The following is a 16,523-nucleotide window of genomic DNA, read 5'->3' on the forward strand; positions in this document are numbered from 1 at the left end:
TTGGTTTTGGATGATGTCTATAGCACAGACTGTTTTAACTTTTTCATTGAAGTTGCAATAGACCACATCTTACCTCAACATGCCTTCAAGGTTTGTTAATGTGGCCTCTTATTGGTGTTTTGGTACAGCATGCATATAAAATTGAAAAGACAGGCTTAACTCCTCAAATTATGAGGTCAGAATCCATTGGGAAACTGCTAAGTTCATTGAGTTAACTCGAGTGATAGCATATGTGTACAGAAAGTGATTACCAACATGGCTCTAGTCACACACAATTCTATCCTGTTCCACCCTAAAATATCCACCTAGGATCCAACTTGTATATGAGACATGACACAAGCTATATGCATGAACATATGGGTAATGGACATCAGGCTCACCTCCCAGCCATAAAGCCAAATGGGCTCACCCTGGAGGTTGGGAGTTAGCAACACATTGAGTCACAACCAAGTCTCCAAGAGCCAGTGTCCAGCCCACACCATCCCAATGTATGGACTTGTCGGCCTATGGGCCAATAGTCCAAGAGTGGTGATAATGCAATAAATGTGCATAGAGGCCCTTGAGTCCTCTTTATAGGACTCAGCTACCCTAACCTTGAAGTGCCCTTAGTGATTCATGTTAAGTGACTTCATGAACATTGTGACCAATGTTACTAGCGCCCATCCAGAGGTCTAAGGATGTTACACTTCCCCCCTTATGAATGATTATTGTCCTCAACAAGGATGAATTCGGAAAAATGACTCTTCACAATTAGCTTCTGCCTTTGAGCAATTTTTCCAGTTGACCAAATAGTTAGGATAAATGGTCCGATGGGATTGCTTAGTTCTATGGTCAAAACCAATTCGAGTTTGAGTGGAACATAACAAGAGTATCCTCGAGCTGCGAGACTTTCTCTATCAAAACTATTAGTTTACCTTATCCCAATCATTTCTTCAAATGATTCATGTGGAATTATGATGAACTAAAATCTCTAGAGGTAAATCAAGCTCGTAGGATGCACTACTTATCTGCTTGGTAAATTGGAAAGGACCACATTACCTCACAGATTACTTGTTGCACTTGCTTGTAGTTATTGAATTGGAGATCCTCTGGGACTTTACGGGAAATCCACATCCTCTTGGAGCTCTTTGGGAGTATGATGTTGGTCAGCATAAAATCGTTTGCTAGAAATGGCGAGTGAACTAAGAGTCTCGATCATTGACTATTTCATTGGGCAAAGTATAAAGTCTATAAAGATGCTCAACAAAGAGATTTGCCAACTCATGGCTTTTGACAATTGTCTTTGTGGTGGAGCCATTTTGATCAATTAGTGGACACAATCTAGATTGCATCAAAATCTCTATTCGTATGAGGTAATCCTACTATAAGATCCCCTCTCAACCATGTATGTCGATGTTGAAGGAGGAAGAGGAACTTGATGTTGGTCTTTGTGTGGTTAGAACCATGAAGAATGTGATGTGAAGATAGACTTGACACATGTTAGCTGAAATAGCTTCCATGCTAGTCAAGAAGCACCAAGATAGCAGTCCACCATGCATAGAGATTAAATGGATGAAGGAGGAAAACTTGACCCTCTCCAATTGGAAGAGTGAGGAAAAGTTAGATGTCGGGATTTGTTCATGTTGAATCTAAGGAGATGGCTCCAAAGCATCATGGGCACGCTTGAAACTTGACCTCAAGAGATGGCTCCTATGCCAGTCAAGAATTCAAAAGCACAACCACAAGGGTAGCAATCCACCTAAATGAGTTTTTATTAAAGAAAACTAGGTGTAGAGAATGAGGGTTAAATGATAAAAACACATCAACTGAAAGGAAAGAAAGATGGATACTAAGATATGGGAAAAGAATGCCTATTCTCGAGAAAGAAAATACGATCTCCATCTCCATACTAATGGAGGCAATACTCACCAAGGCAAGAAATAGAAAAGCAAACTTGCAATGTTAATCCCAAGTGAAATACAAAATTCATCATGCAAGAATCAAGAAAGAAACCTGCATACCAAATGTTTCATATAAAGATGCTTTGGATGCTATGTTAGATGAAAAAGAGAGCTAAATGAGTGTTAGATACAGTGGAAGCAAATGAAAGCAAGAAGTGTGTATCGGAAGATTTGAAAAAGTGTGGCTAAGCCTAAAGAGAACTAGCCTAAGGTTCCTAAGGATGAGGATGACCTAGGGGAAGATAATGACCAAACCTAATTAGAGATGCCACGAGGAACTAGTTGAGGGGGAGATCTAGGATCCACCGCATAGTTGGCCACTGATGAACATAGATACCAAGGAGTGGAGAAATTATGCTACCTCCTTAGGGAAGACCCCCTCTCAACCTCCTTGGTGTGACACTATCACCGCCGAAAGGGTCTCAGGTTGATTTAGTAGATAGAGCATTGCCCTCCAAATCAAGACCATAATGCCTCAACAGAACCTCCATTGAAGGACTAGCTTGAGAAAGCATAAAAGGATCCGAAGATGGAGTAGTTTGAGCCATTGTGAATCAATATGAAACCAGCCTTTTCCTTCGGATAGGGTGGAAAAACCTAATCAAGCACTTAATTGTAGCAATTAATAACTGAGCATAAATTGAAATGCAGAAGTTACCTTAATAATCTTGGACAATAAACACCCAGTTGGCCACAAAATTGGTACCCCTTTTGGTATTTCTTTAACTTTAAGTACTAATGGATTGAGTACAAGTTGAGATTCCACCATCTCCTTTGTTGATCCAAAAGTCCCTTGCTGTATATACAATTAGCAAGCAATTTGGGGCCACCTTGATTTTCACCCAAGAATTATACAAATGGAACCACCAATTGGCCAAATGTTACCCTAATTCACAATGGATGGTATGGCATATGTAATCCCTGTCAATCCCACGAACGTGTATGATGCCTTCTCTTGTAGGCATGGGTTTCAAGGTGGTTGCTAAACCCTAATTTTTGCAAAAATTTAGGGTTTACAGTAGAGATCTCTTTGCTGTCCACCAAATTTGGCTAAGATATTTTGAGAATGGGTTGGAGAAGGTAAGAGAATGTCAAGATGAGAGAGAAATCTGATTTTCTTTGTGAAAAGCGCTAAATTTTACTTGCTGCTTGTCCAGCTTGCATTTAATGTAGTCACCATTGCCAGGCACCTCTAAAATTTTGTCACCTGATTAGCAATGCTGTTGCTAGCCCTTGGAAGGCGTCTCCTTGCTATCCCCCTCTATTGAGATCTCCTAATGGTTGTCTTTTGCAGCAAATTGCTGTTCCTTGATAAAAAAATGGACCATTAGCTTCCCCTATCTCTCTCTCCCCTAAGTTGTAAACTAACTGAATAGCTGAGACCTAGTCCCCAAAAACGTTTTTTAGTCTTGCATGGGCATTTTTGCCAAGTGCTACCCTTTTAAATCCATTTTTCAGCATTATCCAGCCATTAAATTAAATTCAGAATTAAATAATTCTAAAAATTAATTTCGATCCTTTTGACCTTGTCCAAAATTAAATGTACATCCATAATTAAATTGTCTAGGCCATTTGCAACCTGGAGTGGTCCCTAACCTCTGTTGACCCTTAGATTGACATTAATTAATTAATTAATGCTGGTCCCTAGTGTCACTGTTGACACTTATTGGCCAAACAATTGTCCTAGGGGTCAAATTTGATACCAATTGACCACCAAAACCCAATTGGCATAACTTATCACAACTTTTATCTTTGACACCCATTGCATTCTCAGGGTCCTTGGCTTGTTATTGTTACCGTGAAATAATTGCCATGTGTATCACATGTACTAAACAACCTTGTACATTTGATTAATAACTTAATCAAATGTTATCGGCAACGTTAAAGCATCTTAAAATTTCACGTCCCTATGACACAATACGTGATGTATAATATAATCTGGAATAAACCAAACAATCCACAATAGCCTCATGTAACTCTTTAGAAGATCACTAGCTTTGATATCTTGTGGAGATATGGAATAGTATGCTCTGATACCGTGTGGAGATATGCTAGGGTTTGCAAAAGAAAACACTCAGAGTGTATGACCAGTCTAAAACACAAAGAACTCAAACACAAACACAAAATGCAAACAGAGAAGAAAGATAGCTTTGAAGTGAATGAATGAATCAATATAGTAAATGAAGGAAGAGTGTACAAGATGCTTAAGGGTAGAGCTGTCCAATAGCCAATGGCTCTCATGGGAGGTGTTGATGTGTGACATCTAGTAGAGACAAATCCTAAGTGTTGTAACAACCAATTGGATATGAGATGAGGCTGAAAGTGCAAGGGTAGTAGGCTGGAAACCAAAATGCAATAGTCTCTTGGGTTGGAAGCGGTAAACATGACAATAATGTGACCACTTGAAGGTGGTGGCAGCCGATCATTGACAACAGCTGGAGGCTGAGCACTAGTTGGAGGAGGAAGAATTGAGCTCACATCTTGTGCCTCATGATGACATCCCCCTCTTGCCTACACAGCCGCCACCTAGGGAGCCATCATTTGATGATGATGGTAACCTCATTAGTGAGAATGAGTATGAGTGTGTCTCATCATCAGATGCCAAAGAGTGTGTCTCATCATCAGACTCTCTTGATGAGCACTTTGATGGTTCTGATGATGATGATGATAGTGATGCCTCATCATAGATTCATATAACACAGGTCTCTCTTTTTTTTTTTATATCAGATATACTAGACACTAGTTGTATCACATGTTTTGCGTAGTGGCTAGCCCATGCAACCGCGATGGTCATCCTCATGTATTCATCTTATTCTGTAATGAAATGGCTATTTCCACTTTAAACATGTATTCTATGATCTATCATTTAATGATTTATGATTTTTGTTATTTAAAAAATCATCTTAAATTTTTTTGTACTAATATCGTACTGTACCTTATAAAATCATAAGGTACCAATTAGTACCATATTTTATCGTATTGTACTGTATCGTACCTTTCGTACTTGACAACTATATTTTGAATTTAATAGAAATAAAGATAAGTCTCTTAAGAAATATTGCGATCTTAAAGTATTCACTTGGTAAATTATTAGAACATCTTATAGGCTAGAAATTGCTAGGAAAACTACGAAATTCTAGAACTCAAGAGAAATCATGAGTAATTTTTCAAGACGGATTTATTAAGAACGAACCTTGAAGAAATTAGTCAAGGATATAGTTTAATCTAGAAGCTTTGATAGAAGATTTTAAGACCGGAAATATCTCTAAGTTAAAGAAACAGCTAAGAAACTTGGTTAGAAGAATAAATCTTAAATTGGAAGTTAGAGACTCCTAAATCTAGATTGTGGGGTTTCATAGTTTTTCTCTTGGAACATTACAATTTGGAAGAGACTTTACAAGCATAATCAAGACATTTTTGTGAATGTTTCTACTCAATTGTGTATTAATGACATGACATTCAAGTCTTTTATTTGAAGAGGTATATTAGGCAAGGATGTCCATTGATGCTACTTCTCTTTGCTATTGTCATTAATCCTTAACTCATGAAGATTGATTGGCTAGTTGAAAGAGGCACCTTTTGAAGGGTTGGGTCTTCATTAAGGGGGACATTTCATCACCCAATCATTTTTTAAATGATAATGCCAACATTGTAAGACCTCACCATAGTGAGTTAGATGCATTTATGGGTGTGTTCCACTCATTCTATGAGATTTTGGGATTGGTGTGATAAATCCAAGTGTAAGACCGAGATCTGTATGGGCCATGATGATCTTGAGAATTGAGTTTCCAATTATGGCATTAAGGTGTTCAATACAGGTGAAATCTTCAACTATCTAAGCTACCCTCTTGGCCTTAGAATATCTCAAACCTAATGCTTTAATCGGTTCAACAACAAGGTAAGGGAATAATGGGCAAGTGAGCTATCATCCTTTAATGGAATAATAGAGGTTCTTAATTTAATGATTGTAGAAAATTAATAGTCATTCTTGCAGCCTTATCTATTTTCAAGTCAACTACTAGAAAGGACTAGAGAAATCCTTCCAAATTTTCTTATGGAATCATGGTGAAACAGGGTCCCGGTATGCTATTTCTTGGGATATTGTTACACGTGCCTTGATGAGATTAAGCAACTTCATGCTAAGAAACCTTGCATAAATTAGACGTTAGATGTCCAAATGCAAGGTTTCTCAGCATGAATTATGCCTTGATTGTTGGGGTAATTACAATAGCAATGAAATATTGGGTCTTTATCAATAATTATGCCTTGATTGTTGTACCCCTCACCGACCTACTCAAAAAGCAAGTTGCCATTAAATGGACCCAAGTTGAACAGTCTAGCTTTGACAAGCTTAAGCTAAGTTTAGTCAGCCCCGATCCTCAAACTAGCCGATCTTAGCAAAGAATTCGAAGTAGTGACCGATGCAAGCTCTCTTGCTTTGGGACTCGTACTCATGCAGGAAGGACATCCAATAGCATATTCCTCCCAAACATTGAAGACTCACGAGAGGAATTATGCTACTCATGACCTGGAATTACTTGCAATTATCCACGCTCCTAAGTTATGGAGATATTATCTACTCGGGAAGAAATTCTCATTAGTAACCAACCATAAAAGTCTTAAATGGATCTTCACTCAACCAGATCTAAATATGAGGCAACGTCGATGAATCAAAGTCTTGTAAGAGTATGATTTAGAGATCAAAGTTATGGAGATATTATCTACTCAGGAAGAAATTCTCATTAGTAACCGACCATAAAAGTCTTAAATGGATCTTCACTCAACCAGATCTAAATATGAGGCAACGTCGATGAATCAAAGTCTTGTAAGAGTATGATTTAGAGATCAATTATAGACCGGGCAAAGAGAATGTAATTGCAGATGCTTTAAACCACAAATTATTTCTCAATGCCCTTATCTCAGAAGAACCTCTTAGAGCTCAAACACTAGCTATATTGATATTAGTACCTAGCAATCCCATCATTGAGGTAACCAAGGAGAAGGCAAATAATGATTCCAAATATTAGCAAATGCTAAGGAAATTCAAAATAAAGAACAAAATTCTAAGCTTAAGACAAAGTATCTTGACTTCTCTGTTGACGAAGGACTTGTCTACTTCAGGACAAGATTATGTATTCCTTCAAGTCAAAAACTTAAGAAAAAATACTATGGGAAGCTCATGATTTCCCATTTTCAGGATATCTTGGCTATGCTAAAACTCTCACTGCAGTTAGGAAAAGCTATTATTGGGAGAAGCTCAAAAGAGACGTATTTGAATACGTAACCGAATGCTTGAGTTGCCAACGAATAAAAGCCAAACGAGTTAAACTGCGAGGAAAGCTACAACCACTTGATATTTCTCAGGTGAAATGGAAATTCATTAGTATGGATTTTGTAGTTGAATTAGCCTCAGTTCAAGGAGGATACAACTCGATCATGGTAATTGTGGACATGCTAACTAAGGTTACCCATCTTATTCCGGTCAAAACCAGCTACAAAGCCTCATATATTGTGAGGTTCCGAGAGTGGCACCTTTTGATATGGAAGAGCAAACCACTTGATGAGCTGAAGTGGGACCTTGGAGAGTGGCTATGGATACAAGTAATCTCACGATTTGGATTCTCGCTTGCAGCCAACGGTGCCAACGAAGCCTTCGTAGCCTGTTGCTAAGTATGCCAAGGCCAAGATGCCAAGGTCTATGCCTTGGTCGCCGCCTTAGTCGTAAGCCTTGGAGCGACGGCCGCCCGACGACGCGCCACACGGTGCTCGCCCATAGATTCATAAATTTTTATCTTCGCGCTATAAAAATGGAGCTCCCTCTGTGACGTCATCAATAATGTTATCAAAAGCACTATAAGAAAGCATTCTCTCTTTGTCATCAATGATGTCATCGAAAAACGCTAAAAAGCAAGCATTCTCTCTTTCACCCCCTTCCCCCCCTCCCCTTCGCAAAACTATAAATTGAAGGCTTGGGGATGACCATGCCAAGATCTATGCCTTGGTCGCCGCCTTAGTTGTAAGTCTTGGAGCGACGGCCGCCCAACGACGCGTCATGTGTGCTCGCCCATAGATTTGTACTTTTTTATCTTCGTGCTATAAAAATGGAGCTCCCTCTCTGACGTCATTAATGATATCATCAGAAGCGCTAAAAGAAAGCGTTCTCTCTGTCATCGATGATATCATAAAAAAACGCTAAAAAGCAAGTATACTCTCTTTCCGCCCCCCCCCCCCCCCCATCCTTGCACAATTATAAATCGAGGGCTTGGGGATGTCCAGGAAGAGGGAACAAGAGCAATCTTGACAAGGAAGAGCCGCTGATCGAGAAGGAGGAGACTCTATTCCGCAAGATGAAAAGACATCATTCCATTCAACCCAAGGAAGGGGATATGCAGAAGGTCTCTCATCCTCTTCTACTCTAATTCGTGAAGAGAAAATATTGAAGAACTTTATCCTATTCTATCAATTCGGTTAGAAGTCATATCTCTACTCTCGTCCCTATTCCGTCTACTAGAGAGAGAGAGAAGTATTGCTCTCCACGAGGCAAGAAGAACTAACGGAGTCACTAATGGAGTCACGAGGGCGGATATCAACTCTTTATCAATCCCAATACCATAGGTTTTTCCAAAAAAAAATAAAAATCTATAAATTCAACAGAAATAAGATAAGTCTCTCAAGAAATACTACGATCTTAAAGTATTCACTTGGTAAATTATTAGAACATCTTATAGGCTAGAAAGTGCTAGGAAAACTACGAAATTCTAGAACTCAAGAGAAGTCGTGAGAAAATTTTCAAGGCGGATTTATTAAGAACAAAGCCCGAATAAATTAGTCAAGGATATAGTTTAATCTAGAAGCTTTGATAGAAGATTTTAAGACCGGAAATATCTGTAAGTCAAAGAAACTGACTTAAGCTCAAGAAACTTGGTTACAAGAATAAACCTTAAACTAGGAAGTTAGAAACTCCAAAATGTAGATACCCTAGGGGAAGAGCTAACTACGTGAATTTCAAAGGTCGATTGCTGCGAGATTATTCATCACTTGAGATTTGCATGATTAATTGAAGCCATAGTTGCTTGAAGACATCAATCTTGTTTGTGATTTTCTAGATTAGATCCTGATTGAATTAAGTATTGGAACAGATATAAATTGAGGAGCCCTATACCTCCCCCAAGGATAGGTGTTGAATCTCCATACCAAGAGGGGATGTTTTTACTGCCGTGGAAGCATGGACCGCCTTCAATGGTGAGAGGTCTCCCAACAAGGATCGTATTAAGTAGGAGGTAGTTAGGGTGCCAAGGGGATTGTGGCTAGTAAATCTTTTACGCACCTAGGAACTACTTGGTCCCCTATATGGCCCAAGTTTTACTTGGGACACCTAAAAATGCTAGCTATAGGTGGATTTGATCTTGGTGATGTGCAGATGCGTCGGATGAGACAACACTTGAAATTGTAATTTTTCTCCTGTATGTGCGGGTGATACACATTATGGAATATAATCAATGAATTTTTTTTATTTTGATTATATGTTCGTGAGTAAATTATACAAACGAACAACTGTGTATAAAAGGATTATTTTTAATTAATAAAGCTGTTTTTATATGTTTCATGTAATGTGGTAGGTAATTAAATAACTAAGAACTTCCATAGAGAGAAGCGAGTGGATGGATTTCCGACAAATCTAGTCCTATGGCAGGGTGGTCTCAGTTAGCTGAGAGGTTTCCCCAAAAACAAACTCTAGGAAGAAAATCTAGGAAGGGTCGATTCGCTGACTTACCTAGGGTTTGGTCTCAGAACCCGAACTATAAATTATCTTAGGGGAAAGGTACGGTGGCTGTGCTGGAGCATTGCGAGGGTTTCATAAATCCTTAGTCTGCTACTGGAAAAAAGCGTTGTACTCCATGAACCAAGGGTAATGGTAGTGGCTCTTTCGATCATTTTGGTTAGAGTACGGATGGCGATGGCTGGAAGGTAAACTTCGGGCAACTACTAAAACGTTATCTGTCATGTAATCAAGGACGGTACGTTACACCTACACCACCCAAGAATATGGATGAAACTACCAAAGGGCCTTGAGTGCATGTGTGATGATCATCTTAGATAAAGGTAATAGCAAAGCATTTCACCCTTGAAAATGTAATCATCCCTGAAACATAGTGTTCCAGCATGGAAACTTTTACCATGTGGTAGGTCTCAAGTGAAATGCCACATGAAATGGCAGAATAACACTACTAAAATGCATGTATGAGCAGTTTTTAGTAGTAACTGTTTTTTCCTTTGGAGTGAAATGAGTAGGCGAAATGTTGTATATGGAAATGTTTCATTTGTGAAATGCATTGCATGTTTCATCCATGGCAATATGCAGTTCATCGTAACCATGCACTACATGTGGTACAAATGAGCCCTCAAGTCCTTTCTATAGGACTCCTAACCACCCCGGCCTTGAGGGTGTGGGACATTACCCACTACTATGGATGTCCCTCTTGGATGTTCAAGGACATAGTTGCTTGTTTCTCCGCCTTCATGTTTGACATGTGTGCAAAAGTTTAGCAATGTGATTATCAACATGCAAGTGAGGAAGTCTACATTCAACATTGGGACATGCAGCTAAGAGTGTGGCAGGTTGGAAGAGAGAGGTTGTTGCCTTGAGAGCATAGTACGGGGGAGTTTCAAGAAGGGGGAAAACGGAAACAGCAAGAAATGGGTTCTGGTTAGTTTTGGAAATGGGGGGTACTAGCCGAAATGTCACATGAACATGTCATCATCTTGTCGCCATCTCTTTTATGTTTCCATCTCTTATATCAAAAGAACTGTGACAAGTTGAGGGTTTCAAGCCTTCAAATCAGTATTTAGTATCTACAGGTTGCTAGCAAGAGTTAAGAGTTAGTACTACCTCCTTAGTTATGCAAAAACTTTTTTGACTGCTTCTATCCTCTCACTATAGATGGCTTTAATGAAGGGAAATAGGCATGTAAACACATGCAATAAAAGTATAATTTGAAGGCTAGAATTGAAAGGTGATAACTAAAACACATTGCTTGTCCACCAAACTGAAAAATGGGTGGGTATAGTTCAAGGCCTCCCCCCTTCAAAAATAAAAGCTATTTTTTCAACCCGCCCACACACCCAAAAAAAAAAGACCAATCCTGAAACATGTTTTGGAGCTTCTAAAACGTTTCTATAACAGCTTTTCTGTTTCAGTGGTCCAAAACTATGCTTGAAAGGCTGAGAGAGCAACTGTGTAGGTCCTGATTCCTGAACAAGGGCGGTTGCTGCCTAGAATCAAGATAGTGTCAAGGCTCAATCAAGGGGCTTAGCCAGCTTATGGCAGAGCCAAATAGACAACCACATAGGGTGGTTATGCAGCCCAAATAGCACTCCTGCTTACTGGTGTAAAGGCTTCCAAATTGTATGGTTGACTAAGTGACTAGATGACTTGGTCTCTAAAGCAGGGGTTAAGGAAGGCATACAACAAATGGCCGAGGGAGTTTGTGCCTGATGAGAGGAAGAATAGTCATGAATTATTCTGTATGCAAGAATGGGCTCAAGGTAACCCGAGATGGATGGACATGAAAGGGGTGCTTCAACCAATTCAGTGGATCATTGACTCAGTCTTAAAGCGTTTGTTTTCTAAAAAATTTTGCTTAGCTCTTTGGAAGGCAGCTGAGCCATAGCCAAGAGGGCCATTCTTGTTGCCAAGAGGCTAACATATTTGAGCAAGCCCAGAGTAACACATCTAATCTTTGACAAGCAAGGAGGAGGTAGATACATTCCTTGCTAATGATGAGGAAGTCTTTAAAATCAAGTGCGTGCCAGACTCATGAGCACCACTTAGGTATACATTAGTTTGTATGTATGTTTATTTCTTTGACAATGTCTCATTGGGTGTGCTTACTCTTGAGTGCCATTGCACATTAGTGCACCCCTTACCTTTAAGTTAACTAGTGAACATGGGTTATTGTACATTGTATACTTTATCTATTGCCTCTAGCCCATGCAGTCACACCATATCATTATCCACACCACACCGTTGTATCTCAACATGAGAATCTTTTCCTCAAAACTGTATTTGATAACCACAATCGAAAGGGCAGAAATTACAAGTCACCTTTCCTTCATAAGTGGTTGGAGGGCTATTTGGACTGCTGTGGGCTTGTTGGTGAGTTGGAATAGTAGATGCCATAAATAGTGGCTCATTATTTGTGGAAAGTAGATGCTTTTGATTTATTTTTTAATAAAAGTATTCGCCATTTCTTTCCGGGCCATAGATTAATCATGTTGTATCCACCAACAAAAATTTGACAGCCTTCACAATCCACTGATTTTGGAAAATGGACAATGTTTCAGTGAAAACGATGCACTTGTCTAGACATTGCACGATATTCTATGAACATGAATTCACAGTTTTTTGCTGAATGTTTCTTCACTTATCAAGTATGCTTTTGTAACCACACAAGTTTTTTAAATAAAATAATCAAGAATAGGTGAATCAAACTTTCTTTTTGTTTGACTTGTATTAGAGATTCTTGTAATGTATGTTGAAAGATATCCATCAGGTTTAGGTATGAAGAGAGGTCTCTTTCCAGAGCTGCTACTAAAATCTTTATGTTTCAAACTTTAACTGAAGGATGAACTGCTTGGTTGCTTATTTTGATACTATGCAGGCTATTGATGAGGCAGAAGATGAATGGAGTCAGCATGATGCAAAAAAGCTGATTGATACAAGCATTAAAGGTCTGCGAGGATGCATCCCTAAGAATTTTCCTTACTTCAATGTGGAGTTTGGCTTGCATGCGGGCTATGTTCATGTTATTGACAATGAGAGGGATTTTAAAACCCACTTTGGGCGGGATGTTATCATTGGTTTGCTGAAATTGCCGGAGGAGGAGATGCATAGACGGCGCAGGCAACTGACTCATGAGCAACAACTAAAGTCGGTCTCAGCATTTCAGAAGATGTGGGATCCAGTTGACTGGACCAAAATGTTAGATTAATCACCTATGCGTTTGTGAATATTGTATATGTTAGATTAATGCCTGAGTTGTTGCTGAAGAGTTAGATTTCAAACAGATGGCCTACAAAGGTGATCTTGCATTCTTGAAAAAGCTGTCTTGGGATTTTATGTTTTGCTTTATGAGGTGAATTTGAGGGGGAATGAAAACTGAATGAGAGAAGAATTTGCGCAAGGGATCCAATAGGAAGAGAATTAAAGTTGGAAAGAGAAGCTATTTGGATGCATAAGCACATCCTAAGGATTGATGGTTGCTGCAATGATTTGCAGTTTTTATGCACACAGGGTAGGTAGCTCCTAGCCTTAAGATATAACTCCTCTCCTCACTAGACAAGCTATAGACCTCACATGAAGTTCATTACCCTGTCCTGAAGTGCCCAGAATGGACTTCGTGGCTTGATTGGATCTCTGTAACTGGCATTAAAAGAACTCAAATCCGTGTATAATGTAATTGTTAAAACACAATCGACACTTTCAGGGCAGGAAATTTTTACAGTGTCTAGCATCGTTTTCACTAAAAAATAATTTATCTACCTGTATTAGAGTAACTGTGTACCTAAGATACAAATTAAAAGAAAACATGGCTCTTAATATTTAATTACCTTATTTGGACTAAGGATCCGTGTCTTTATCATCCAGATGCTTATAGTGAATGCAAGAGAGTCATGTGTCCCAAAGAAAGTATAGTGTTAGTTTGGAATCAGAATAAGGCTGGGTTCACATTACAGTGGCAGAAGTTTTGGCAATCTAGAGGTGGACCTACCATGGGTGTTTACACTAGTGGCGGAATTGCATGGAAATTATTTTTTAAATCTTTAAAGTGATCTTTATGCACACTTTCTATTGAATCAAATTTTGCCATGTGTGAAATAGAAACCCTCCACCAGCCAATATTTTCTAAGGGTCTTAAGGTTGGTAGAAGTTGTGGGGGTTTGGAAGAAAAACAACCTTTTTGCTTTCAAATGAAAAGTATACATTGAATGAAGGCCTATAGTGTGAGTTTGGGCATACTTCATACATTAATGTGCATCTTCTCGTTAGTGGAAAAGGGCTTTCAAGGCTCCTAATATAAGGTGTTCTTGGTTTGCTATGGTGTAAAAGAAATGCAATACTACAAAGTGGCTTCATCATAGTGCATGAAGTTGTTGGTGGTGGTTATGTAGTTTTTTTAACAAATTGTTAAGAGTGATGCTTGCTTGCAAATTTTTCAAGCCAAGGCACACTAACAACATGGGGAAATTCTTTTGACCATGGCAACACGTAAGCCCTTACCCTTGGGTCATGTGGACAACCTAATCCTATTGCACCCTTGGGCTCATTAGCATACCGTAAATTTATCCCACATACATATTAAGTATCTTGATTTGAAGCTTGCTATAGATAGGTATAGACTTCTTATTATTGGAGTGTGCAATTTTTACATGTAGTTTCTAAAGATAGAAAGTACACTAATGTCTCTGAGAATTTCGACAAGTGCTATATTCATGAGAGGTGAAGACCATGGTTGATGGAATGGGAAGCTCATATTGCTCTCAATTGTGCCTAAGAATGTCTCCCCAAGATCCTTAATGCACAATCCCAAGCAAATCAAAATTGAAGAAAGATTGAGAAGGGCAAAACAAGGTACTTAGTTGGAAACTATGTTGTGTAGAACACAATGTTCATGGACATGCATGTGTACATAGGTTGGTGCGAAGCACCAACCTAGGTGTTGGAACTATAGCATGTGAAGCAAAGCACTCTGTGCACACCATAAAGAGTAGTATAAGGAGTCAATGTGTTTGGTGTATTCTAAGCAATCAAAATTGAAGAAAGATAGAGAAGGGCAAAACAAGGTACTTAGTTGGAAACTATGTTGTGTGGAGTGTAATGTCCACAAATGGGAGTGCACACATAGATTGTTGGTTTAAAGCACCAATCTAGGTGTTGGAACTATGGCATGTGAAGTGAAGTGAAGTGTTGTGTGCACACCATAAGGAGTAGAACAAAAAGTGAATTTGCTTGTTGCATGAAGCACAAATCAAGGCGAAGCATGCTTCATTTTTGTAAGTGTGAATTAACGGGACCTATAACATACCATTAAGGGTGCACCACAATTTCTATTGATAGTCACAAAGTAATTTAACTTTTGATTAGAGAATTAAAGTTTATTGATTGATTAATGTATTTTATTTAACTTTTGATTTGGAGAAGTGGCTAGGTAGAAAATCTCGATCAATTTTTTTTTCTATTTTGATGTAAACACCTTGTCACTTGAGGTTATCTTATGTTCCCAGCATCTTCAACTTTGACAATATTTTGGTTCATTTTTGGATATGGCACTCTTAGCTCCACTCCACAAGATACAAAGGTTTGACACCCCCTTTTTATCATATTCAACATATCATTATTCATTCTCTTAGTTCTCTATTTTGAGTTCCATATTACACTCTATGTTTGTTGTGCACTTTGTGGTTTTGTATCTCTTCTCAAGCATTTATTTACCCCTCCCAAAGTAGAAAAACACTCGACACACCCTTTCATGGATCATGGGCCAACACTAATCTAAAGGAGTCAATCTTGCAATAGCATTATCCCATTCCCAGTTAACCCACTTCCCCCAAGAAAAAAGCATCGATTTCTTCATTTGAGAAAGCCTTTGACAATAGTCTAGTCCTTTCTACAAAAAGATAAATATCTACTTAGTGTTTAGGAATATAATAAGACTAAGCAACTTTGTAGTTGCTTCATATATTACCAACAACACATCATGGCCAAAGTGTACATATGGTAGAACTTAATGATCATTGCATGAGAAAATATATACTTGGTAGTCTTCCATTGTTGTCATGTAAGGGACACAAGTCAAGGATATGCAAATTGAAGATGGTTTTTAATAATTTTAAGGAAGCATCTAGAGTTTGGTGTAGAAGATAAATACATACTTGCTAGCTTGACGTTTCATAATAATTTGACTCAGAGTACATTATATGAAAGGAAACATAAATCTAGTGGTTATCAAGCCTATAGTGGGTGATTTATCACTCACCAAATCAATATGGCTGACACTTTTAAGCCTTTAGTTTGGTTTATACTTAACTTTTCTTGAGATAATTGCACTACTACCTGAGCATTCAATTCGCACCCTAAAATGGTATCGTTATTGCCTAATAAATGAAGTGTGATCCATAATGGATTTGGTTTGCTAAGCATAGCTATTTGCAATTATCTAACTTTCATACCATTTTGATTTTATCATCTACTTTTCTTTGCATCTTGTGGATGCATATGGTAGTAAGGAGCTTTTTGCCTCCATGTAAATCAACCAACACCGAGGTCACTCTCTTGGGTATGAATTTGCAGTCATCCTAGATGGCATGTGTCAAATGCACTCTTTTTAACTTCCTCATACAAAACTAATTTATCTCGCTCATTGAAGATGGAAGGAACATGATTATGGTCATTCAATAAATAAGGCATATGAAGAAGTTCCAAGCATATGTGCAACTAGGCAAGGAGAAACCACTTTACTAACCTTGATCATCACAAAGCCCATTTTAGAAACCATTTTTTCTCATCAATGAATCATCTCTCTT

The 16,523-nt window shown here is 38.5% G+C and overlaps 1 protein-coding gene across 4 annotated transcripts in view; it reads left to right on the forward strand.

The window, feature by feature from the left end:
• Positions 1-13,440, forward strand: part of LOC148035756 (CwfJ-like family protein) — a 173,869-nt gene extending 160,429 nt beyond the window's left edge. For all 4 annotated transcript variants that reach the window (XM_087677771.1, XM_087677770.1, XM_087677772.1 and 1 more), the window contains one exon: positions 12,602-13,440. In XM_087677771.1, the coding sequence (XP_087533897.1) occupies positions 12,602-12,931 (330 nt within the window). In that variant the 3' untranslated portion in view covers positions 12,932-13,440. The remainder of the gene's footprint in view (positions 1-12,601) is intronic.
• The last annotated feature ends 3,083 nt before the right edge of the window (positions 13,441-16,523 follow it).

The sequence above is a fragment of the Lygodium microphyllum genome, chromosome 5 (genome assembly GCF_053477565.2).
Source record: "Lygodium microphyllum isolate KBCC chromosome 5, Lygodium_microphyllum_v1.1.10, whole genome shotgun sequence".
Taxonomy (NCBI): domain Eukaryota; kingdom Viridiplantae; phylum Streptophyta; class Polypodiopsida; order Schizaeales; family Lygodiaceae; genus Lygodium; species Lygodium microphyllum.